General features: G+C 36.6%; 2 protein-coding genes across 3 annotated transcripts in view; both read left to right on the forward strand.

The window, feature by feature from the left end:
• LOC130981237 (lupeol synthase-like) overlaps positions 1 to 24,904 on the forward strand; it is a 51,760-nt gene that overhangs the window by 19,052 nt on the left and 7,804 nt on the right. Inside the window, exons 9-14 of the mRNA XM_057904843.1 lie at positions 19,308 to 19,406; positions 19,508 to 19,564; positions 20,247 to 20,293; positions 20,394 to 20,537; positions 21,202 to 21,379; positions 22,058 to 22,138. Of these exons, the coding sequence (XP_057760826.1) occupies positions 19,308 to 19,406; positions 19,508 to 19,564; positions 20,247 to 20,293; positions 20,394 to 20,537; positions 21,202 to 21,379; positions 22,058 to 22,138 (606 nt within the window). The remainder of the gene's footprint in view (positions 1 to 19,307; positions 19,407 to 19,507; positions 19,565 to 20,246; positions 20,294 to 20,393; positions 20,538 to 21,201; positions 21,380 to 22,057; positions 22,139 to 24,904) is intronic.
• Positions 12,666 to 16,078, forward strand: LOC130980008 (uncharacterized). Of its 2 annotated transcripts, XR_009086841.1 has the most exons (4): positions 12,666 to 12,893; positions 12,978 to 13,076; positions 13,190 to 13,316; positions 15,834 to 16,078. XR_009086841.1 is itself a non-coding variant. In XM_057903596.1 (3 exons), exons 1-3 carry the CDS (start codon positions 12,946 to 12,948, stop codon positions 15,930 to 15,932), a joined length of 357 nt encoding a protein of 118 aa, XP_057759579.1. In that variant the 5' UTR covers positions 12,666 to 12,945; the 3' UTR covers positions 15,933 to 16,078. The 2 variants fall into 2 exon arrangements, 1 of the variants encoding a protein (XP_057759579.1); XM_057903596.1 differs by having other exon boundaries at positions 12,666 to 13,076.

Below are 24,904 nucleotides of genomic sequence, written 5' to 3' on the forward strand. Positions count from 1 at the left end.
ATCCAGGGCTTTCCAGCAATATATAATAGTCCATACTTTGCGCAAGGATAGACGACGTAACTTGGCGTTGAACGCCAAGTACATGCTGCTGTCTGGAGTTAAACGCCAGAAAAACGTCATGATCCGGAGTTGAACGCCCAAAACACGTCAAAACCTGGAGTTTGACGCCAAGAAAGGCCTTTACACGTGAAAAGCTTTAGTCTCAGCCCCAGCACACACAAGTGGGCCCCAGAAGTGGATTTCTGCACCAATTATCTTAGTTTATTCATTTCTGTAAACCTAGGTTACTAGTTTACTATTTAAACAACTTTTACAGACTCATCTTGTACCTCATGACATTTTCAGATCTGAATTACATACTTTTACGGCATGAGTCTCTAAACTCCATTGTTGGGGGTGAGGAGCTCTGCAGCGTCTCAATGATTTAATACAATTCCTTGTTTTCCATTCAAACACGCTTGTTCCTATCTAAGATGTTTATTCGCGCCTAACTGTGGGAGAAGGTGATGATCCGTGACACTCATCACCTTCCTCAACCATGAACGTGTGCCTGACAACCACCTCCGTTCTACATCAGATTGAATATCTCTTAGATTCCCCAACAGAATCTTCGTGGTATAAGCTGGATTGATGGCAGCATCATGAGAATCCGGAAAGTCTAAACCTTGTCTGTGGTATTCCGAGTAGGATTCCGGGATTGAATGACTGTGACGTGCTTCAAACTTTAACCTGCTGGGCGTTAGTGACAGACCAAAAGAGGGATTCTATTCCAGTAGGAGCGGGAACCAACCGGTGATGGCCGTACTGTGACAGAGTGCGTGCATTAGCTTTCACTGCGAGGATGGGAAGTAGCCACTGACAACGGTGACACCCTACAAAGAGCTTGCCATGGAAGGAACCAGGCGTGTGAGAAGAGGACTTCAAGGAAGAGTAGAAATTTAAAGGACAAAGCATCTCCAAAACTCCAACATATTCTCCATTACTGCACAACAAGTAACGCTAGTACTCTTTATTATTCCAATATCCATAATCCTTTATAAAAAATAACTCTGTTGTTCAAGTAGCCCAAACAATTTTCTTGAAATCCTGACTAAGACAAATAAAATAAACATTGATTGCTTCAAACCAATAATCTCTGTGGATTCGACCCTTACTCACGTAAGGTATTACTTGGACGACCCAGTACACTTGCTGGTCAGTTGAACGAAGTTGATCTTGGACCATATTCTATATCATATTCTATAAAGAGATACAATTTCGTCCACCAAGTTTTTGGCGCCGTTGCCGGGGATTATTGAGTTTGGACAATTGAAGGCTTATTTATTTAGATTAGGAATAATTTATTTTTATTTTATTTTTTATTGTTATAGAGTCATTAAATTGATAGGATAGTTTATTTTCAAAAAAAAAAAAATTTGTTTCACTTGTTTTTCTTGTGCTTTTTCAAAATATTAGTTTTCAAAAATTTAGTTATCCATAAAAATAATACATCTTTAAAATACATTACATTTTAATTCAGTTGGTTATAGTGTTGGCTTATGTTCTTGGCAATTGGGCACCAGTTCTTTTGAAAATCTTTTTCAAAATAATTTTTCTGGTTTAATCTGTGCCAAACTTTAAGTTTGGTGTTTTCTTGTTAATTTTAATAAAATTTGCGAAATTTGTCTTGGTTTTCTAAAAATTTTAAGTTTGGTGTTCTTTCTTGTGTTCTTGGTGTTCTTGTGAATCTTCAAAGTGTTCTTGAGTTTTCTTGTGTCTTGATCTTAAAATTTTTAAGTTTGGTGTTCCTTGGTGTTTCCCTCCAAAAATTTTCGAAAAATAAGGAGCATTAGATCTAAAAATTTTAAGTTTGTGTCTTTTGTGTTTTTTTTTCTTCATCATAAAATTCAAAATTCAAAAAAAAAAAATTTTATATTTTCCAACTACTTTTCGATTTTCTTCTTCTTTTTATTTTATTCCATTTTTATTTATTCCATCACCATATTTCAAACTATAAATTCTCAACTTGTATTCAATCATGGAAGCAAGTAGGAATGAACAGTCCAAGAGGACTCTGGGGTCATATGCCAACCCCACTACTGCTTCATATGGGAGTAGTATCTGTATACCCTCCATTGGAGTTAGTAGCTTTGAGCTGAATCCTCAGCTTATCATGGTGCAGCAAAACTGCCAGTATTCTGGTCTTCCACATGAAGAACCTACAGAATTTCTGGCACAATTTCTGCAAATTGCTGATACAGTACATGATAAGAAAGTGGATCAGGATATCTACAGATTACTACTGTTTCCATTTGCTGTAAAAGATCAAGCTAAGAGGTGGTTAAATAACCAGCCTAAGAACAGCATAAAAACATGGAAACAGCTGTCAGAAAATTCCTGAATCACTATTTCCCTCCCAAACGGATGACACAGCTAAGGCTAAACATCCAAGGCTTCAAACAAGGAGATAATGAATCCCTTTATGATGCTTGGGAGAGATACAGAGAGATGCTAAGAAAATGCCCCTCTGAAATGTTTTCAGAATGGGTGCAATTAGACATCTTCTACTATGGGCTTACAGAAAAAGCTCAGATTTCTCTAGACCACTCAGCTGGTGGATCTATACACATGAAAAACAATTGAAGAAGCTCAAGAGCTTATTGATACAGTTGCCAGAAATCAACATATGTATCTAAGCAGTGAATCTTCCATGAAAGGAGAAGCTAAAACAGTAACTGCAGAACTCAGTCCGGTGGATCAGGCTAATGAATTTAATCAGCAATTAGACTTTCTAACTCAGCAGCTAGCCGAATTCAAGGAGATATTACAGGAAACAAGAATGGCAAACAGGAACATGGAAGTGCAATTAAAGCAAACAGAAAAATGACTGTCAAAACAAATAGTAGAAGAATGCCAAGCAGTTCAATTAAGAAGTGGGAAAACATTAAATACCTCACTTCAAAGCAGCAAGAAGCAAGGACATGAACGAATAGCTAATCAAATCCCTCTGAGGACAAGCAGAGCCCAGAAAGGGATAAAGCTGGCGCTGAACGCCCAGACCATGCTGATTCCTGGCGTTCAACGCCAGAAACAAGCTTGAATCTGGCGTTGAACGCCCAAAAGGAGCATGGTTCTGGCGTTCAAACGCCAGTAACAAGCAAGGAAGTGGCGTCTAACGCCACTCCAGCTCCTACCTCTGGCATTCAAATGCCAGTAGGGAATCAGTCACATACAAGTGCTGATAACAAGGCTTCCCAACCCACTTCTGTAGGTAATAAACCTGCAGCAACTAAGGTTGAGGAATACAGAGCCAAAATGCCTTATCCTCAAAAACTCCGCCAAGCGGAACAAGATAAGCAATTTGCCCGCTTTGCAGACTATCTCAGGACTCTTGAAATAAAGATTCCGTTTGCAGAAGCACTTGAGCAAATACCCTCTTATGCTAAGTTCATGAAAGAGATCTTAAGTCATAAGAAGGATTGGAGGGAGACTGAAAAGGTTTACCTCACTGAAGAATGCAGTGCAGTCATTCTAAAAAGCTTACCTGAGAAGCTTAAAGATCCTGGGAGCTTTATGATACCATGCACATTAGAAGGTAATTGCACCAAGCAAGCTTTATGTGACCTTGGGGCAAGTATCAACCTAATACCTGCATCTACTATCAGAAAGCTTGGTTTAACTGAAGAAATCAAACCAACCAGGATATGTCTTCAACTTGCTGATGGCTCCATTAAATACCCATCAGGCGTGATTGAAGACATGATTGTCAAGGTTGGGCCATTTGCCTTTCCTACTGACTTTGTGGTGCTGGAAATGGAGGAGCACAAGAGTGCAACTCTCATTCTAGGAAGACCTTTCCTAGCAACTGGCCGAACCCTCATTGATGTCCAAAAAGGGGAAGTAACCTTGAGAGTCAATGAGGAGGAATTCAAGTTGAATGTGGTCAAAGCCATGCAACATCCAGACACCCCAAATGACTGCATGCGTGTTGACATGATGATTCTCTGGTAAGAGAGGTCAATATGGCTGAGAGTCTCGAATCAGAGCTAGAGGACATCTTTAAAGATGTTCAGCCTGATTTGGAGGAGTCAGAGAAGATAATAGAACCTCTGAAAATCCCTCAGGAAGAGGAGAAACCTCCAAAACCCGAGCTCAAACCATTACCACCATCCTGAAATATGCATTTCTGGGAGAAGGTGAAACCTTTCCTGTAATTATAAGCTCTACCTTGGAGCCACAGGAAGAGGAAGCACTAATTCAAGTGCTAAGGACGCACAAGACAGCTCTTGGGTGGTCCATTAGTGATCTTAAGGGCATTAGCCCAGCCAGGTGCATGCACAAAATCTTGTTGGAAGATGACGCCAAGCCAGTGGTTCAACCACAAAGGCGGCTGAATCCAGCTATGAAAGAAGTGGTGCAGAAAGAGGTCACTAAATTACTAGAGGCTGGGATTATTTATCCTATTTCTGACAGCCCCTGGGTGAGCCCTGTCCAAGTTGTCCCTAAGAAAGGAGGCATGACAGTAGTTCACAATGAAAAAAATGAACTGGTTCCTACAAGGACAGTTACAGGGTGGCGTATGTGTATTGATTATAGAAGGCTCAATACAGCCACCAGAAAGGATCATTTTCCTTTACCATTCATAGACCAGATGCTAGAAAGACTAGCAGGTCATGAATACTACTGCTTTCTGGATGGATATTCAGGTTATAATCAAATTGCAGTAGATCCCCAGGATCAAGAGAAAACGGCATTCACATGCCCTTCTGGAGTATTTGCATACAGAAGGATGCCATTTGGCTTATGCAATGCACCTGCAACCTTTCAGAGGTGCATGCTCTCAATTTCTCTGATATGGTGGAAAAATTCCTGGAAGTCTTCATGGATGACTTTTCAGTATTTGGAGACTCATTCAGCTCCTGCCTTAACCATTTAGCACTTGTTCTGAAAAGATGCCAAGAGACTAACCTGGTTTTAAACTGGGAAAAATGTCACTTTATGGTGACTGAAGGAATTGTCCTTGGGCACAAAATTTCGAACAAGGGGATAGAGGTGGACCAAGCTAAGGTAGAAGTAATTGAAAAATTACCACCACCTGCTAATGTTAAGGCAATCAGAAGTTTTCTGGGACATGCAGGGTTTTATAGGAGGTTTATAAAGGATTTTTCAAAAATCGCCAAACCTCTGAGCAACCTGCTAGCTGCAGACATGCCATTTATCTTTGATGAGGAGTGTCTGTAGGCATTTGAAACTCTGAAAGCTAAATTGGTCACAGCACCAATCATCTCTGCACCAGACTGGACATTACCATTTGAACTAATGTGTGATGCCAGTGACCATGCCATTGGTGCAGTGTTGGGGCAAAGGCATGACAAGCTTCTGCATGTGCTAAATGATGCACAAAAGAATTACACAACCACAGAAAAAGAGCTACTTGCAGTGGTTTACGCCATTGACAAATTCAGATCTACTTAGTAGGATCAAAAGTGATTGTGTACACTGATCATGCTGCTCTTAAATATCTACTCACAAAGCAAGATTCAAAACCCAGACTCATCAGATGGGTGCTGCTTCTGCAAGAGTTTGATATAGAATAAGAGACAGAAAAGGGACAGAAAATCAAGTAGCAGATCACCTGTCCCGAATAGAACCATTGGAAGGGGCGTCCCTCCTCTCACTGAAATTTCTGAAACCTTTCCGGATGAGCATTACTAGCCGTCAGGAAGTGCCATGGTTTGCAGACATTGCAAACTACAAGGCAGTGAGATTCATACCCAAGGAGTACAGTAAGGTGCAATCAAAGAAATTAATCACAGATGCAAAATACTATCTCTGGGATGAACCATATCTTTTAAGAGATGTGCAGACGGAGTAATCCGTAGATGTGTGCCTAAAGAAGAAACACAGAAGATCCTTTGGCATTGCCATGGATCACAGTATGGAGGACATTTTGGAAGTGAACGAACAGCCACAAGAGTCCTCCAGAGTGGCTTCTACTGGCCTACTCTCTATAAAGATTCCCGAGCATTTGTGCTTAACTGTGATAGTTGCCAGAGATCAGGCAACCTGCCCCACAGTTATGCTATGCCTCAACAAGGAATCTTGGAAATTGAGTTGTTGATGTATGGGGTATTGACTTCATGGGACCTTTCCCACCATCATACTCAAACACCTATATTCTGGTGGCAGTGGATTATGTATCCAAATGGGTGGAGGCTATTGCAACACCACTAATGACACTAAAACAGTGTTAAAATTCCTCCAGAACATATCTTCAGCAGATTTGGTATCCCCAGAGTGTTAATCAGTGATGGGGTACTCATTTCTGTAATAAGCAGCTCTACTCTGCTCTAGTCCGTTATGGAGTCAACCACAGGGTGGCTACTCCATATCACCCACAGACTAATGGGCAGGCAGAAGTCTCAAATAGAGAACTTAAAAGAATCTTGGAACGGACTGTAATTAACCGCAGAAAGGATTGGGCAAGAAGCTTGGATGATGCTCTGTGGGCATACAGAACAGCATTTAAGACCCCTATAGGGACCTCTCCATACCAGCTTGTGTATGGAAAGGCGTGTCACTTGCCAGTGGAACTGGAACACAAGGCCTACTGGGCAACCAGATTCCTGAACCTTGATGCCAAATTAGCTGGAGAAAAACGATTGCTCCATTAAATGAGCTAGAAGAGTTTAGACTCAGTGCTTTTGAAAATGCAAAAATTTACAAGGAAAAAGCAAAAAAATGGCATGATAAAATTGTCATCCAGAGTCTTTAAACCAGGGCAGAAAGTTCTGCTATTTAACTCTAGGCTCAATTATTCCCCGGGAAATTAAAATTCCGGTGGAGGGTCCATATGTAATTACAAGTGTATCACCATATGGCTACATAGAGCTTCAAGATAATGACTCTAACAAAAGTTCATTGTCAATGGACAAAGAGTTAAACATTATCTTGAAGGCAATTTTGAGCAAGAATGCTCAAGACTGAGACTTAATTGAAGAATCAGTGATAGTCCAGCTAATGACATTAAAGAAGCGCTTGCTGGGAGGCAACCCAGCCATATACAAAGTTTAATTACTAATTAAATAATTTTCTTTCTTTACAGGTTTAGGTCTAAGTATCTTCAAAGGTGAAATAACAAATTAACTGAAGTCCAAGAGTTACAGAGAAATTTGGAAGTTCACTGGCATGAAAAAGCCAGTAAGAAACACTTTGGGCGTTAAACGCCCAAAAGAAGCACCCACTGGGCGTTTAACGCCAGTAAGGGTAGCCTTCTGGGCGTTAAACGCCAGAAAGGAGCATCTTCTGGGCGTTAAACGCCAGAAAGATGCACCTTCTGGGCGTTTAACGCCAATCTGCTAGCATTCTGGGCGTTTAGAAAAACGCCCAGTAAAGAAGGACTTCCTGGCGTTCAACGCCAGAAAGAAGCATCACATGGGCGTTGAACGCCCAGGAGAAGCATCACATGGGCGTTAAACGCCCAAACCATGCACCATGTGGGCGTTTAACGCCAGGATGGTGGGAGGAGGTAATTTCGTTTTTCTTTATATTTTTTCCAAATTTTTATGTTTCAATTCATGAATTCTTGCATCAACATATTTCAAATTATCATCTCTCATCCCAAATTAGAGTTCTAAAAATCCTAATTTCTAATATCCCTTTTTCAAAATATCAAAGGTATCTTAATCCATAAAGGACAAATTAATTTTCAATCCAATCAAACTCTTTTAAAAATTTGTTTTCAAAACTCAATTATTTTTTTTTAAAAAAAAAAAAAATCTTTTTCAAATTAAATTTTTCAGATTTGTCTTTTAAATTCTTATTCATATCTTTCTCTTTTAAAAAAATTATATATCTTTTTCTAATCATATCTTTTAAAATCATATCTTTTATCTTATCTCTTTCTATTTTTCGAAAAATAACCCACCCCCCTCCCTATCTTGTGTTCGGCGCCCTCCTCATCATCCAAACTGCTCTCCTCCTATCCTCTTCTTTCTTCTCTCTCTTTTGCTTGAGGACAAGCAAAGCTCTAAGTTTGGTGTGGATATCCGTGATCATCAAATTCATGGCCCCAAGAGGAAAACAACCCACCCAAAAGGGCAAGAAAGCTTTCTTATTTTTCGAAAATAATACCCACCCCCCTCCCTATCTTGTGTTCGTGCGCCCTCCTCATCATCCAACTGCTCTCCTCCTATCCCTCTTCTTTCTTCTCTTTTGCTTGAGGACAAGCAAAGCTCTAAGTTTGGTGTGGATATCCGTGATCATCAAATTCATGGCCCCAAGAGGAAAACAACCCACCCAAAAGGGCAAGAAAGAAAGCGCTCCAAAGCCACTTTGGAATCAAGGGAAGTTCTTATCTAAAGAACATTCAGATCATTATTATAAAATAATGAGTCACAGATCATGATCCGGAGTCAGATTTGATTTGAAAGAAGATGAATATCCGCGATCCAAGAGCAAATCAGAAACAGGCATTGGGAAATTCTGGCCAATCCTGAACAAAAGTGGGAAGAAACATGGTTCAAGAGTTCTATGCTAATCTATGGCAGACAGAAAGGCAAGAATCGTTGGAGCTGCTATCTTTGATCATAAAACCGTGGTCAGAGGAAAGATCATTCATACCAATCCTGACAGGATCAGGGAGATATTCAAGATTCCTCAACTAAAAAGACGACCCAGACTCCTTTAATAGGAGAATGATGAGGTCAATAAAGGATTGGCAGGATCTGGAAGATATATGCGTTCCTGGAGCCAAGTTGGACTACCAGCACAACTGGCGACCCAGTTCAACTAAAAGGGAGGATCTAAAACCAGTAGCCAGAGGCTGCTGGATTTCGTAGGGCGTTCCATATTGCCCACCATCAACCGTTCTGAAGTAACCATCAAAGAGCTGTCATGATTCACTGCATCATGTTGGGAAAAGAGGTAGAAGTCCATCAACTGATCTCATGTGAGCTATACAAGTAGCAAACAGGAACTCTAAAGACGCCAGATTGGCCTATCCAAGCTTATTTCTATGCTCTGCAAAGATGCCGGAGTGAAGATGGGAATAACAGAGTACTCCCAGTTGAAAAGCCAATTACTGAATATCAATGGTCAGACAGCAACAAGATGATTCAACCAGGAAGAGAGCACAGAAGCTCTCCCAGAACTGCCTCAATTCGAATATTGGGAACATCTTGAAGCCTCTATTTCCAGATTGCAAGAAGCTATGGATCAAATAAAGGAAGAACAGAATAATCAAAGTAGCATGCTTTGCAAACTGCTCAAAGAACAGGAGGAGCAAGGGCGTGATCTAAGGGAGCTGAAGCGCCAAAAATTAATCCTTGAACAACACCCCAGAATTAGAAGAACACGTCCTTCCTCAAAACAAAGGTTGCTGAGTTCCAATTTTCCTGCTTTAATTTAGTATAGCATTTTTTATTTGAAATTCACCTTAGAGATATTTAGTAGTAATTAGTATGTCTATTTTGATTTTATTTCCAATTAAGCTATTTATTTTTTCTCATCATCATCAGCATGAATAAATTAGTAGATTTTATTTTAGAATAAAGAAGTAATCTATATTTTCGAGTTCTTAATAATAAAATTTATAATTATTATATGTGGTGGCAATACTTTTTGTTCTCTGAATGAATGCTTGAACAGTGCATAAATTGTATTTTGAATTTGATGAATATTGGCTCCTGAAAGGATGAGGAACACGAAAAATATTATTGATGATCTGAAAATCATGAAATTGATTCTTGAAGCAAGAAAAAGCAGTCAAAAAAAAAAATATATATATATATATATATATATATTATATTATATATATATATTACAATCAAAAGGAATAAAAGCCAAGCAGCCTTTAAAACCAAAAGGTAAGGGTAAAAAGGATCCAAGGCTTTGAGCATCTATGGATAGGAGGGCCCAAGGAAATAAAATCCAGGCCTAAGCGGCTAAATCAAGCTGTCCCTAACCATGTGCTTGTGTCATGAGGTCCAAGTGAAAAGCTTGAGACTGAGTGGTTAAAGTCGTGATCCAAGCAAAAGAGTGTGCTTAAGAGCTCTGGACACCACTGACTGGGGACTCTAGCAAAGCTGAGTCACAACCTGAAAGGTTCACCCAGTTATGTCTGTGGCATTTTGTATCCGGTGGTAATAGGAAAACAAAGTGCTTAGGGCCACAGCCAAGACTCAAAAATAACTGTGTTCAAGAATCAACATACTACACTAGAGAGTCATAATACTATCTGAATTCTGAGTTCCTAAGGATGCCAATTATTCTGAAAATTTAAAGATACAGGGGGATGCCAAAACTGTTCAGAGACAATTAGTTTTAGTTATTATTATTAGTTTTTAGGCAAAAAATCATATTTCTGGACTTACTATGAGTTTGTGTGTTTTTCTGTGATTTCAGGTATTTTCTGGCTGAAATTGAGGGAGCTGAGCAAAAAATCTGACTTAGGCTGAAAAAGGACTGCTGATGCTGTTGGATCCTGACCTCCCTGCACTCGAAATGGATTTTCTTGAGCTACAGGAGTCCAATTGGCGCGCTCTCAACGGCGTTGGAAAGTAGACATCCAGGGCTTTCCAGCAATATATATAGTCCATACTTTGCGCAAGGATAGACGACGTAACTTGGCGTTGAACGCCAAGTACATGCTGCTGTCTGGAGTTAAACGCCAGAAAAACGTCATGATCCGGAGTTGAACGCCCAAAACACGTCAAAACCTGGAGTTTGACGCCAAGAAAGGCCTTTACACGTGAAAGCTTTAGTCTCAGCCCCAGCACACACCAAGTGGGCCCCAGAAGTGGATTTCTGCACCAATTATCTTAGTTTATTCATTTTTCTTAAACCTAGGTTACTAGTTTACTATTTAAACAACTTTTACAGACTCATCTTGTACCTCATGACATTTCATATCTGAATTACATACTTTTAACGGCATGAGTCTCTAAACTCCATTGTTGGGGGTGAGGAGCTTGCAGCGTCTCAATGATTTAATACAATTCCTTTGTTTTCCATTCAAACACGCTTGTCCTATCTAAGATGTTTATTCGCGCCTAACTGTGGAGAAGGTGATGATCCGTGACACTCATCACCTTCCTCAACCCATGAACGTGTGCCTGACAACCACCTCCGTTCTACATCAGATTGAATGAATATCTCTTAGATTCCCCAACAGAATCTTCGTGGTATAAGCTGGATTGATGGCAGCATTCATGAGAATCCGGAAAGTCTAAACCTTGTGTGTGGTATTCCGAGTAGGATTCCGGGATGAATGACTGTGACGTGCTTCAAACTTAACTGCTGGGCGTTAGTGACAGACGCAAAAGAGGGATTCTATTCCAGTAGGAGCGGGACCAACCGGTGATTGGCCGTACTGTGACAGAGTGCGTGCATTAGCTTTCACTGCGAGGATGGGAAGTAGCCACTGACAACGGTGACACCCTACAAAGAGCTTGCCATGGAGGAACCATGTGTGAGAGAGACTTCAAGGAAGAGTAGAAATTCAAAGGACAAAGCATCTCCAAAACTCCAACATATTCTCCATTACTGCACAACAAGTAACGCTAGTACTCTTATTATTCCAATATATTCCATAATCCTTTATAAACAAATAACTCTGTTGTTCAAGTAGCCCAAACAATTTTCTTGAAATCCTGACTAAGACAAATAAAATAAACATTGATTGCTTCAAACCAATAATCTCTGTGGATTCGACCCTTACTCACGTAAGGTATTACTTGGACGACCCAGTACACTTGCTGGTCAGTTGAACGAAGTTGATCTTGGACCATATTCTATTATCATATTCTATAAAGAGATACAATTTCGTCCACCAATTATAAGGTTGATAGTTGTGAAATAATAAGGATTTTATATGTTATGGACTAAATAATCAATATTTTAATATATTGATATTGCTATTTTGAAAATAGAGAAATTAATTATTATTCTAAAGTTTGGATTTGGACACTTTATTGAAAATAATTTGTGAAATTGATGAGCAAATAGTATTTTTATACATTACTATTGTTGGATTAGAATTTATTTCTAATTACTATACTATGCCTATTTTTTTGTGAAATTACCAAAATGTCCCTAACCCTAATCTTTAAAAAAAAAAAAAGAAACTCTAAAACCTACCCGGTGACCCGTTGCTCCCCCATGCCCCAGCAGCCACAACACACACGGTTTCTTTCCTCTCTTTCCATGAAAAGGGAAGAAACAGAAGCAGAAAAAAAATGAAATGAGGGAGAAGGGAGAAGGGTTCGCCGGCGTGGAGGGGGAAGGGGGCTCACCGCGCCACCATCGTCCTCAGCTGCCTCACCGTGAGCTGTGCTTCGCAGCCCACACCCACACGATTTTCTTCACCGTGAAAGAAGAGAAGCTGAAAGGGGGACCTGAGAGAGGGAGGAATAGGCAAGAGAGCGAGAGGTCGCGCCGCCACGGTCGTCCAGGAGCGCCAGAGAAGCTGCTGCGCGGCCAGAATCCGCGTTCAACTCGCCGCCGTTCAGGCTCCAATTGCTGTCACCCTCGTGCAGGCGCCATCACGAGGTAGCCTTGCATCCGCCGCCGTCTTCGCGGGGCTTATGTGTGGCCGTGGTCGCTCCTTGCCGTGGAGCCCGTGTCGTCGCTGTTCAGCTATCGCCAGAGCAGAGCGCGCGAGCATGGACACCGCCAGGAGCGTCGCGTCACTGCCGCTGCCTGTGCCGCCGTCGTCATCGCCGGCCTTCTTGAGCGCCGCCGTCAGAAAGGGTTCTGGTCGCCGTTAATGGAGTTAGCCGGGACTGTTCCAAGGCCTTGCCGCCCATTCCGATCTTGCTCTGTTCTGGTTAATGCTATTGCCATTGTTCTGGCCGCCGGAAAACCTCACTGCCGCCACCTCTGCTACGGAAACAGCCGCTGAGTCTTCTATGATGGTAAAATCTAACTCTGCCTCAGCTTCTTTATCCGTTAATTTCTCCATGGGCCATGAGAGTTGTTGCTAAGGCTGGTTATGTCAGGAGTTTACCACGAGTTACTGTCGCTCTGGTCACCGGCTGTGACGTTGGTGTTACCGGAACCGCCACTGGTGCGGCCGCTACTTGGTTCCCTCGAGTACGGTAAGCGTTTTGTTTAGAAGAGTCCTTTAATCGCTGCTTTATTATCATACGCTGACGTTTTGCGGCGTTAATTGCTATACGATTGAGTTTCGGTTGTTGTATGTTGCGATTAGAGTGTTGAGGCTGTTGCGAAAGTGGCTTGGAACCGAGGTTTTGGATGCCGGGGTTTTGATTGTTGATATTGGGTCGAGGCGGAAAGGATTATGTGACGCGTTTGGGTTATGGAATTTGCGTTTTGAGGTAGGGGCGCTTTCCAAAAACTATGTTTTATGTAATGGAATTATTACATATGGATACTGATGTGAGATATTGTGTATTTGGTGATTGTATCTGCCTTATGTATTATTTGATTGACTCGAATGATTATGGATGTTGGTTTGGCTGAATTATTGTGCGGCTTTGTGAATTGTAATGTTTGAAGTCGATTCTTTAAAGATTTGAAATCTAAGTTTAATCCGTTGAGGATTGATTTGATTTGAGTTAATTATTTTGATGATTTGAGAAGTTGAATGCACTTTTGAATTCAGCCTGGTTTACTTTAATTGACTTGGTTTTGGACAAATGATTTATTTCTGAACCGATTCTTTTAAGCTTTGGAAATGAGTTAAATTGGTTGATATTGTGTTGATTTTGAAATGGTTTCCTTGAGATATGCCACTGAGGCAACTGTTGGATTTAGCTTGCTTTTGAATTGATTTCTGGTTTTGAGCTGTTGAAAAGGATTGTGGAACGGTTTAGTTGGGACCCGAACCGGGTGGCAAAGTCCAAGTTTTAGGGGAGATGCTGCCGAAATTTTTATAAATCCGAGTTTTCAATTGAAATGTTTTTGGGAAATTTTGAGTTCAGTGCCTTTCCTAATTATTTGGAGGATTGTGAATTTAGGGCTTCTTTTATTATCTTTACTTAAAACAATTATGAAAGCGATGAAGCTACGCTTTGAAAGAATTATTGAAAAGGGAATCATAGTTTCTTCTTATTTTTCTAAGAAGCATAGTATGTTTTTGGGTACAAGTCATTCGAAGAGAATTTTGCCTTGAGGCTGTTTTAAAAGGTAAAACGGTTTTATGCTTTCTCTATTAAACATAAAGATTGCCCTTTTGGAAGAGTTTTCGTGATTTTGAAAAGGATTTGGATTTTGATTGATGAACCTTATTATTTTGACGTTTTAAATAAGCTTCAGAGTACCCTTTGAACTCTAAATTACACAACGAAAATGATTCTCTTAGCAATTTAAAACGTCAGATTTAATTATGGAATTGAAGCCGATTTTGTTTAAGTAAAGAAAACGGCTTTGAAAAGAGTAATTGATTACATGACTCGGATTGGCTTAGATCCTATTTTACTACTCAAATCAGGAAGCCAAGGTTTTTAATGAATTTAAATGAACTTGGAGAAATGAGTTATGTTATTCTGGGACTCTGCCGAGAAACTTTTGTTATAAAATCCCATTGTTGATGGGTGATTTTGAATGCTTTGAATAAATCCTTAACTTGCCATGGTTTTGGAAGTTTTGGAAAGAGAATGCCGAGAGTGGCTCTGTTTTAAAAAGGGAACTCACTTTGAGTAAATTTGGCTTATGAGCCTGAGATGATTTGAGAAACGAGATTTCTAAAGCCAAGGCTGAAAAGAGTTGAAACTTGATTTCAAAGTGAAATGAATAGAGAAATGATTTATGGCTTAAATGCCAATTTCATGAATTTGATGATTTTGAATGTGGAAGTGCTGTTTTGTGAGAGCCGGATTGGCTGTGTATGTTATACATATTGATTGGTTCTGGATTGAACCGTGAGCCGGAATGGCTGTGTATGATATGAATATTGGCTGGTTCTGGAATGAACGTGAGCCGGATGGCTGAGATGGATGGTGATCCATGAATGAGATTGAATGCATGTTTATGCTGATTCATTGATAAATGTGAATGTTGCACTTCCACTATCAGAGATGAGGGTTTCCCTGGGTAGTAGCAGTGGCTAGCCACCATGTGCTCCAGGTTGAGACTTGATACTCTGTTGACCCTATGTTGTAAGTGGCCGGGCACTGTGAAAGCCCCGGATGAGCTCGCCCCCGAAATATTCACCAGTGAGGGTGATGGATATGGATCATGTTATGATCAAGTTTATGATGAGTATAACTCGAGTTGGGGATGCGTGACAGAGGGACAGTCCAATGGTTAGCTACCAGACTTGTCGGGTTGGCTCTATAACCGACAGATGATATCATCAGCCACTAGGGACAGGCATGCATCATATGCATCTATGTGACATTGTTTGGGTATGCATATTGTACTTGGTTTGCCTATGTGATTAACTGCTAATTGTTCTACTTGCAATAACTGTTTGTTTGTGTTTGCATCTTCCTACTTGTGTTTGCTTCTGGAACTATGTTAGATTGTGGTGGATTGATTGTGGTTGGATTGTTTGGGCCTAGGGCCGTGGTTGAATGAGATGGACCGATGGTTGATTTCGGTTTTGTGGTTCTGGTTTGGAATAAGATATGAAAGGTTATTTTGGTTCAGTATAGATAAACCTTTTGGAATGCTTTGATGTTTTGAGAATTGAACGGTTCCTCTTTCAGAAAAGATTTCTGACTTTACTTTTATTGTAAACTGTTGTTTTTGAAAAGAGGCATAAGATGGTTAATAATCACTGGTACGGTTTATCTTCATGTATCCTATTACAGTAATTCCCAAAAAAAAACCCTCTACTGAGAACCCTTTCGAGGATGATGTTCTCACCCCTTACATTTTTCCCCTTTCAGGATATGGGCGCAGAAGTTACGAAGAATTTATTTAGTTATTGTTGTGATGTTCTGTATTGCTTTAGATTATTAATTATTGTACCCTCGCCTTTATCTTGATATATTCTGTAAGAGGGATAGGAATTGTATTGGTTAATGTCTGTAATATTATTTATATATATGTGTGTATATATATGGATGTACTCTTTATGAGTTTTTGTAAGTTGTATGGTTTCTTTGGATGTACGTTATCGAACGAAAGTATTTTTGGGAACGGTATTTGCGGTTTAAAGTTTCAAACAGGCTCATATTTTAGTAATAAATAGTATAAGAGTCGTCGTAATGTCCGAGCTATCAGAGTAGCGCAGCCGGAAGCGTGAGCTTTGGTAGTTAGGGTATTACAATCATCCTTGGAGTCATTTTCCAAGTCCTCCCATGACGCCATCAACACCTTTTTTTTGTCTTTTCTTATGTTGTTCTCCTTTTTGAGCTTGGGGCAGTCACTTGAAGTGACCAGCTTCCTTGCAATGATAACATATGACCTTGCTAAAATTCTTGTTGTGTTCTTTTGAACTTGAGTCTTTGTTCTTTTTTTTGCTTCTCATGAGTCTTCTCAGTCTCCTAGCAAAAAATACAATTTTATCATCTGAAAAATTATAATTGAAATCTTTTTCCAATGAATCAATATTAGATTTTAAGGTCACTCCTTTTTTTTGTGTCACGGTTCATGTGGGTGGTTTCATAGGCAAGTCATTTTTCTCTCAATTCATTGTATGACATTTGGTTCAGATTGCTACTCTCAGAGATGACATTTGCTTTTATTTCCCACTCCTTGGTGCGAATTCTAAGTATATCTTTCTTACTAGCACTTGTTCAGTGTGAGTCATCCCATAGTATCCAAACTATTGATAATGATTGAGAATCTCTCAAATATCTCATCAATGATTTTTTTATTGTGAACATTTCATATTCTTTTCTTAGCATATCAATTCTTGTTTTCTTAACTTGTTCGACGCCCTCATGAGTGACTTGGAGTTTATCCCAAATTTCTTTTGTTATTTTGCACCTTGATACCTTTTGGTATTTCTCAAAGCTAATTGAGTAATGCATTATGTTACTTGCCTTTGCGTTTAGCTCCATCTTCTTCTTATCTTTGTCGTTCCATTCGGCTTTATCTTTGGGAGTCATCACTCCTTCTACACTTGCTTTGTTGCAATTTACGGATCGTTCATAATGATCTTTCAAATATTATAATCAATGGACTAAATAAATATCCTCATTCTCTTCTTCCAATAGGTGAAGTTCTTGCTATTGAAGAATGAAGGTCTGTTATTGGACTAACCCTCAATGAGTGTGTAAGCCATGATATTCGCACCCATGTTGTTCGCCATTAGATCTTTGCTCCAAGGTGTGAAGCTTGATTCCTTGAGATCAAACTCTGATACCAATTGAAGGTTCTTTATGGCCTAGAGAAGGTGAGGTTGAATCTATGGTCTCTTTTAAAACTTGTACTCTTTAACTTCAATCTAAGTTAATCTCAGTGTTACTGTTGAATCTGCAATATTGATTATACAAGAGATAATTTTGTTTTATCTCTTAACGATTAAACAGGAATAGAACAAAGAAGTTTCTTTTGAGTGAACTGAGATGTTGTGACTTCTTTTGGATTGATTATGCAGGAGACAATTTTATTTATCTCTTATCGAATAAAACTAGAAACAAAACAAAGAAAAGAGAACGACACAACCATAGATCCTGATTTAACCACTATATGCAATGTGACTTATATCCAATCTCCACCACAACTTTGGTAGAATTTTCACTATCTTTTACAAAGAATATAATCACCAATTTCCTTGAATTCTATCTAATCCTATCTGGGACAAATCAAACTTCTACCCAAACTTGATTTTGTTAGGTTCACTCCCTAGACTTTCAACCACTAAGTGCTCACCTAACTTAGCAAAGAAATACACTCAAGATCATAAATACAAAATAGAAATACATACAAAAGAATTTGAAATAATTTTATAACTTTTTTCCAAGAATACCTTCTTTGTCTTTTCTCTCAATAGCTTTTTCTAATACCTCACATAATGCCTTTTCCAATTGATAAGAAACAAAGAAAGATGAAAACTAAAAAATAGAAAATTTAATGTAAAGTCATGAAGGGGAAGAAGGTTAAGCCCGAAAGTTATGAAGACCTAAATAGTGTGCTCACTCTCTTTGCTTTAATTTTTAGCCGATTACCCTTTTTAAAGAAAAGTAAAGCTTCCAAAACTTGAGTTTCATTGAAAACTTTTGACTTATTCTTTTTCTCTAAAATCAGAGCAGTAACACAGAAAAGAGATGAGACAGCAGCAATGATTAGAGTAGTTGGCATGTATCCTTACCTAGATGCTTCTCTTTCTTTCATTTTCTTTTGGCTTCAAAGATCTAAGCCATTCATTCTTTAGCTCCAAGTTAGGTTTTCGACCTTTAATTTATAGTAGTGATACAAAAATAAAAATGCTGTTCTGATTCATCTTTTAATTTAATTTTTGTTTTTGTGTCCTAATCTCTTACTTTTCTTCTTCTTTTTTCTTTGTTACTTAGATTTGGTAATCACCTTTTTTTTTTCTTTTGATTGAACCTTGAGTTGAGTAATTCCTTTTTACTTGTAAAAATTCTCTTTCTTCCTTAATCTAGAGTTAGTCACGTGGGTCACAAACTAAAGAGAGATGATAGTATTTTGATCATTTGTTTACGGGCCAGAGAAAAAAGAATAGGAGTTGGTTTGTTACAATTAGGCCATATGAGCGTAGAATATTTGTAATTGTTCTTGGGCCTGAATAATTACATTTTCATTATTAGACTTGGTTTGCACAATAAATACACACATCTCATTTATTTTTGGACTTTCAACCCAAAATTATAATGTTGGTTATCATCAAATTATTTTTTTTTCTCAAACTCAACAATACAAAATGACAATGGATACTTATTGGTCCATTGGTGTCTCCCGATACAACACGACCATGTGGGCGCCTAAATGTACCACTTCATTATTTTTTATTAAGTACAAACAGAAAAAATATACCAAGGACTAATTTGTCTGTTAGAAAAAAATTTTAAGAATATTTTTGTGTATTAATTTTTTTGGAGATTAAAATATTTTAGAAACTAATTTAGATACTCATAAAAATATCATAACTAAATAAATTCTAACTAATTTGATTAAAAAAACCAATATTTCAAAGAGTTATTATATGACTTCGATCAAGATTTCATTCAACTCAAAGTATAACAGAGTACAATTTAATATAAACTCTAAATTTTAAGCTTTGACCCAAAATATTTTTGGATTTGCCAAAATGTTGGATCGTAACAACCACAAATTGTTATTCATTGGAGGATGACTGTACTTGTTTGGAGGATTATAATAATTAATTTTTCAATTATTACATATTACATCTCCTGAACTTTGACATTATTTGCTACTAAAATTATGTATAGGCTTCACTCCTATTATCAGAGATGTCAATTGATCTAGTTGGAGAAAAAATGGAACCAGAGAGATTTTATGATGCTGTTAATGTCATTCTTTCTCTACAGGTATGGTTTCCAATTAAATTCTATCTCCCAAGTTATTTCTATTAGTAAATTTGAGCATTTAAGTACTAGATGCATGCTTGATATCTTCTTTTATTATTCAGAGTACCAATGGCGGTTTTCCCGCTTGGGAACCTTCAAAAGCATACCGTTGGCTAGAGGTAATAAGAATTATTAGAATAAAAAATTTATAATTTATGTGACATCAAGTTTCTGTTCACATTTTTATCTTATATTTTTTAATCTATTTTTGGATTCTATTTAAGAATTGAATTATTTGTTAATTTAGTATTCAATGCATATATATAACATATTTTATGTTAAACTAAGGTAAATTAAAAATATTTGCATATGAAATATGTAGGACTGCATGCTTTTCGTTTATTATACCATTATTATATTAAATATCACAAAAAAATTAGGTAATTGTGGTGGTTATAAATTAAAACAAAAAATAAAATATTTCATATTTTTAAATAATAATGGTTTAACAATTTAAAACCGCTGCAATAAAATAATAAATTTTATAATAAAACATGATGGTTGTAAATCATCACAAAAATATACAAATAATTTATATTTTGATATAGCAGCGGTTATATCAATAATTATAAAAAATCACTGCGAATATGTTTGTTTGTGTCTTAAAGGCCAGTGGTCTATCAAACACCCTAGATTCAATTTGTTCCGGCTTAAAACCGCCACAAATTTCTTATAAAATTGCTACCATTTTACATGTTTCTTGTAGTAATAAAGCCTACATTAAATGTGTTTTAAAATTATAAAAGATCTTCAAGATTAAGTACATTATTTTATTTGAGTGAAGACTGATGTGTATTGCAGAAATTCAATCCAACAGAATTTTTTGAAGACACTCTCATTGAAAGGGAGTAAGATAATTATTATACTCATAAACATCTTAATTTTTGTTATTCTTGGCATGTTATCTTATTCTTCCAACTTATTTGTGGTTCATGTTGAGTAAAATAGGTACGTAGAATGCACAGGATCAGCAATGGAAGCCCTAGCTCTGTTTAGAAAGCTATATCCAAACCATAGAAAGAAAGAAGTTGATCATTCTATCGTCCAAGCAATCCGCTACATTGAGAACACACAAAATTCTGATGGCTCATGGTATTGTAAATTTTATTCTAATTTATTATTTTACACTTGAAGATTATATACATTTAGGATTTAAATTAATATCTATCTGAATTGTTGGTTATAATATAAGATAGATTAAATTACTCATAATTTGTATAATTAATTATAATTATGGTAATCCTCCCTTTTCTAAAACAACCGTTATTTTTGAACTCTAATGGAATATATTAATAGTAATAATAATTTGATATATTTAGATATAAATAATATCTAAATATATTGAATTATGGATATACCAAATTTCTAAAGTAAATTTTGAAATAAAAAGAGTATCTTGTAACGTATTAATGCTACATTTAGTTGTTTAACTTCTCTTAACCTATATTTAGTTTAATAGAGGTTAATATTTCATTATATTTTAATTATACATAAGAAATAGTAATGCTAGGAAAATAATATCTAAAATTATCTTATATAATATAACATCTATAATTTTATACACATAATATCTATAATTATATATTTGTTACATTTAAAATTGTATAATTATTTTAACGATAATTAATAAATATTAAATAAGACCATTTTAGATTATTCTAACTGATTTTTTATTATTTCAAAAATATTATTACTAAGAAAAAATCAAAATAAACAAAGTTCATAATTTACAACTATGGACAAAACACTTATACAGGTATGGTTGTTGGGGTATTTGTTATACCTATGGAACTTGGTTTGCTGTAAAGGGACTGAGAGCATGTGGAAAGAACTATCAAAACAGTGCTTCATTGCGCAAAGCATGTCAATTTCTGTTGTCCAAGCAACTTCCCAATGGTGGTTGGAGTGAAAGTTACTTATCAAGTCAAAACAAGGTCCATTATCTACATTTTCTTTGGAATTATGGCTCCACAAATATTAGAGTACAAAAAATCAAAAATAAATAAAGATTTAATTATTTTGTTGGTCTCTATAATTTTACGAAATTTTTAATTAGATCTCTATACTTTTTTTAATTGGAATTTTGCACTAATTTTATTTTCAATTAGGTCCCTTTTGATAGTAATTGGTTTAATTTTATAGGGACTCAACTAAAAAAGATTAGTTCAGGAATTTAAATAAAAGAGAAAAAAAATGTAGAGATCCAATTAAAAAATTTTGGTGTAAAAACTCAATTAAAAAAAGTACAGAAATCTAATTAAAAATTTTGTAAAATTATAGAAATTAATAGAATAATTAAACTATAAATAAATTAGGATAAATTACACTGGATTTCTTTAAGATTAGAAGATATTATATGTGATTCATTTTGATTTATCATATTTAAATTGACCTTCAATTCATGGTACAATTTAGTAATTTACAATGGGTGTGGTCACATAAAGATTTCACTATTTCAGGTGCAGTGCAATGTATGTGACCCAAAATCCAAATAAGATTAACGTCATATTTTAATTTACGTATAAAAAAAACATGTGGTGTCTAGTAACTTTAGCTTTAGGAGCTTAATATATAATTTACCCATGAACTTAATTATATTAATTAACAAATAGGTGTATACAAATTTAGAAGGCAATCGTGCTAACGTGGTTCAAACTTCATGGGCTTTGCTATCCCTTATTGGTGCTGGCCAGGTTAGTAATAATTAGCCTATCTCCATATTCTTTATTCATAATTTTGAGACTTAAGAAATTAAATGGAAGGTTTATTAAAGATAGATTTAAATAGTTTATCTAATAACAAATATTATTCTTGTAATGGATAATATAATGTTCAGGACCAAAAGGTTGAGAAAATAATAAACTGTGTTACCCAAAGAGAATACATGATATTAAGGATAGCTTTAGATAATTTATTAGATAATTTGATTTTTTTAAATAATTAATATATGCTTAATTCTCAAAAAGAGAAGTCAAAAATAGAGATGGTAACGGAAGAGGACGGAGGATATCTCCCTATTCTCCGTCTCCATTTCCAGATTTGCTCCTCGTTCTTGCTCCTGATTCTTATCGTGAAGAAATATTGTCTTTCATTCTTATTTTTTTGTAAGATCCATTTTTCGTATGGTCCTATTTTCTATCTGATAGTTCTGACTGATCATTAATTTTTATAGGAGTAGAGTTGTAAATATCCATCTTATACAAAAAAAAACAAATATTTATACAAATACACTAAACGACAGACAACGACTTCTTTTGAACTGACGCAGTGAGAAAAGTGACGGCGAGGCAGAGTACAGAGCAGTCGACGAGGTGGGGGACGCGGCACCGGAGAAGAGAATGGATGTGTTCTCGAAGAGGATAAAGAACGCCGCAAACAGAGAGAACAGCGTGGTAAAAGGTGACGGTGCCGTGAGAAGGGAGTGGTTATAAAGAGGTTAAATGGGGTATGTGAAATGACTAAAAAGGACTAGGAATTTAGGGTTTATATATATATATATATATATGGTATGTGAAATGACTAAAAATAAAATATATATGAGAAATAAACTAATTATTAAAGACAATTAAGTAAATCTATAAATTTCGGGGATTAGCGGGATGGAACAAGAATTCTCGCTCGGATTTTCACGCCTACTTTGAAGGAATTTTGCACCCCGTTTTCGTCCCTGCAAAAAATTTTCTACAATTAAATCCTCATTCGAAACAGTTCCCACTAGAATCCCCATATTTTAGAGAATTTTACCATCCCTAATCAAGAATACAAAGATTTTTAAAAACAAAATATTCAAATATAAGAGCTACACAATTATACAGTTTAGGATTCTCTAATATATACTCATAAAAACATTACTTCTCACTAAGGTTTTGAAAATCAGTTTAAAGTGATAGGTCAAACTGATTGAACCGTGAACTAAAAAAAATAATTTAGTCAAAAGATATAATCACCTATTTTAAAAATTGTGATTGAATTGTTGAACTGGCTGAAAATTGTTCGGTCGAATCAAACTGAGACTTGGCTAGTTTTTAAAAAAAAAACTCAGATGGTAGCATAAGAAGCAACCTAGATCCAACAAGTAGTGAGCAAAAAAGAAGGCAACTTGAAATGGCGAGACAGAGTAGTTCACACAACACAGTTCACAGCTACGCGGATGAAGCGAGGAGGCAAGGAGAAATGGCAAGGCGGAGGAGTAGTTCACAGCTTCACGCCACGTAGATGAGGAACATACCCGTACGAAATGCTAGGGGAAGAAGCGAGGAGAAACGCAAATCTTCAGTGTAGTTAAAAACGACGTGGCAATGACACTGACAGTGACGCAGCAGTGACATTATTGGTGGTGCGGTGGGCACTGGAACACTGCTGCTAAGTTGTTGTGGGTGTTGTTGAATGGTTTCCTTTTTAAATGATTCTCGATCCTCTAACTTGTGATGTCTAAATAACCAAGTTCATTAAGATTGACAAAGGAATGTAGAAGATCTCTAATTCGCAATATGCTTAAGAGAAATATTAATGGCTTATCCATCTTTTCTACTATTTTCAGTAAGTGGCTAAGTCTATGATGAACGAACACTGACACAATACGGAATACACGGATATGTGAATTTAAAATTTTTATAAGACCCGGGGATACCACATAAAATAATTTTTTAATTAGGATAAAGTACTAAATTAGTTCTCTACGTTTGGGCGTAATCCTATTTTGATCCTTAAAGTTTAAAGTGTTCTATTTGAATCTGAAAAAATTTCATTTAGTTTCAATGTAGTCCCACCATAAGGTTAAAGTTAAATAATTAACAGAATATCCTACATGACAGCAGTACAAGAATAAGGTCGATAATCTAGAGAACAAGTATAAGCTCCAACGGCACAAAATCAACCATAAATGCATCAATATATTTATTTATCATTTTTCTTACAATTTAAATCAAACTTTTTTGGATTCAAATAGGACACTTTAAACCTTAAGAACCAAAACAGGAATACGCCCAAATGTAGGGTCCAATTTAGTATTTTACCCTTTTAATTATTTTTAATATCTTTTTATGATTATATAAAGTATTTAAAATATTTTTTATTTTAATAATATATACTATTTATAAACTCATTTCAAAAACACATATTAAGAATAAAATTGAACATGTCGACACATGATGGTATTTAAGTGTGTCCAAATGTGTTCAGAAAAATTTTTTTATTTTTTATTAAGACACGATTAAATACAAAAAAACATGTGTATCAGACAAATGTCGATAAATGTCATGTTCAAAATGTGTCCGACATACGGACACGACAAATAAAAAAAGTGTTTGTATTTCATAGGTTCAAGTGTGGTGCGGATCTCAGAGGGTGCTACTGATTAACAGTGGGGCTAAGTAACATTTAAAGTTTGTTAAAATTTTAACATTTGGGTCACTTGTAGCCCAATAAACAAAGTGTATTTTTTTATAGATCCACTACAC

Source organism: Arachis stenosperma, chromosome 5 (genome assembly GCF_014773155.1).
Source record: "Arachis stenosperma cultivar V10309 chromosome 5, arast.V10309.gnm1.PFL2, whole genome shotgun sequence".
Classification (NCBI taxonomy): Eukaryota; Viridiplantae; Streptophyta; class Magnoliopsida; order Fabales; family Fabaceae; genus Arachis; species Arachis stenosperma.

Coding starts and splice junctions, on each gene's coding strand:
- LOC130980008 (XM_057903596.1), top strand. CDS start 12,946: ATGAGAGTTGTTGCTAAGGCTGGTTATGTCAGGAGTTTACCACGAGTT. Junction 13,077..13,189: donor ACTTGGTTCCCTCGAGTACG/GTAAGCGTTTTG, acceptor TGTTGCGATTAG/AGTGTTGAGGCTGTTGCGAA. Junction 13,317..15,833: donor TATGGAATTTGCGTTTTGAG/GTAGGGGCGCTT, acceptor TTCCCCTTTCAG/GATATGGGCGCAGAAGTTAC.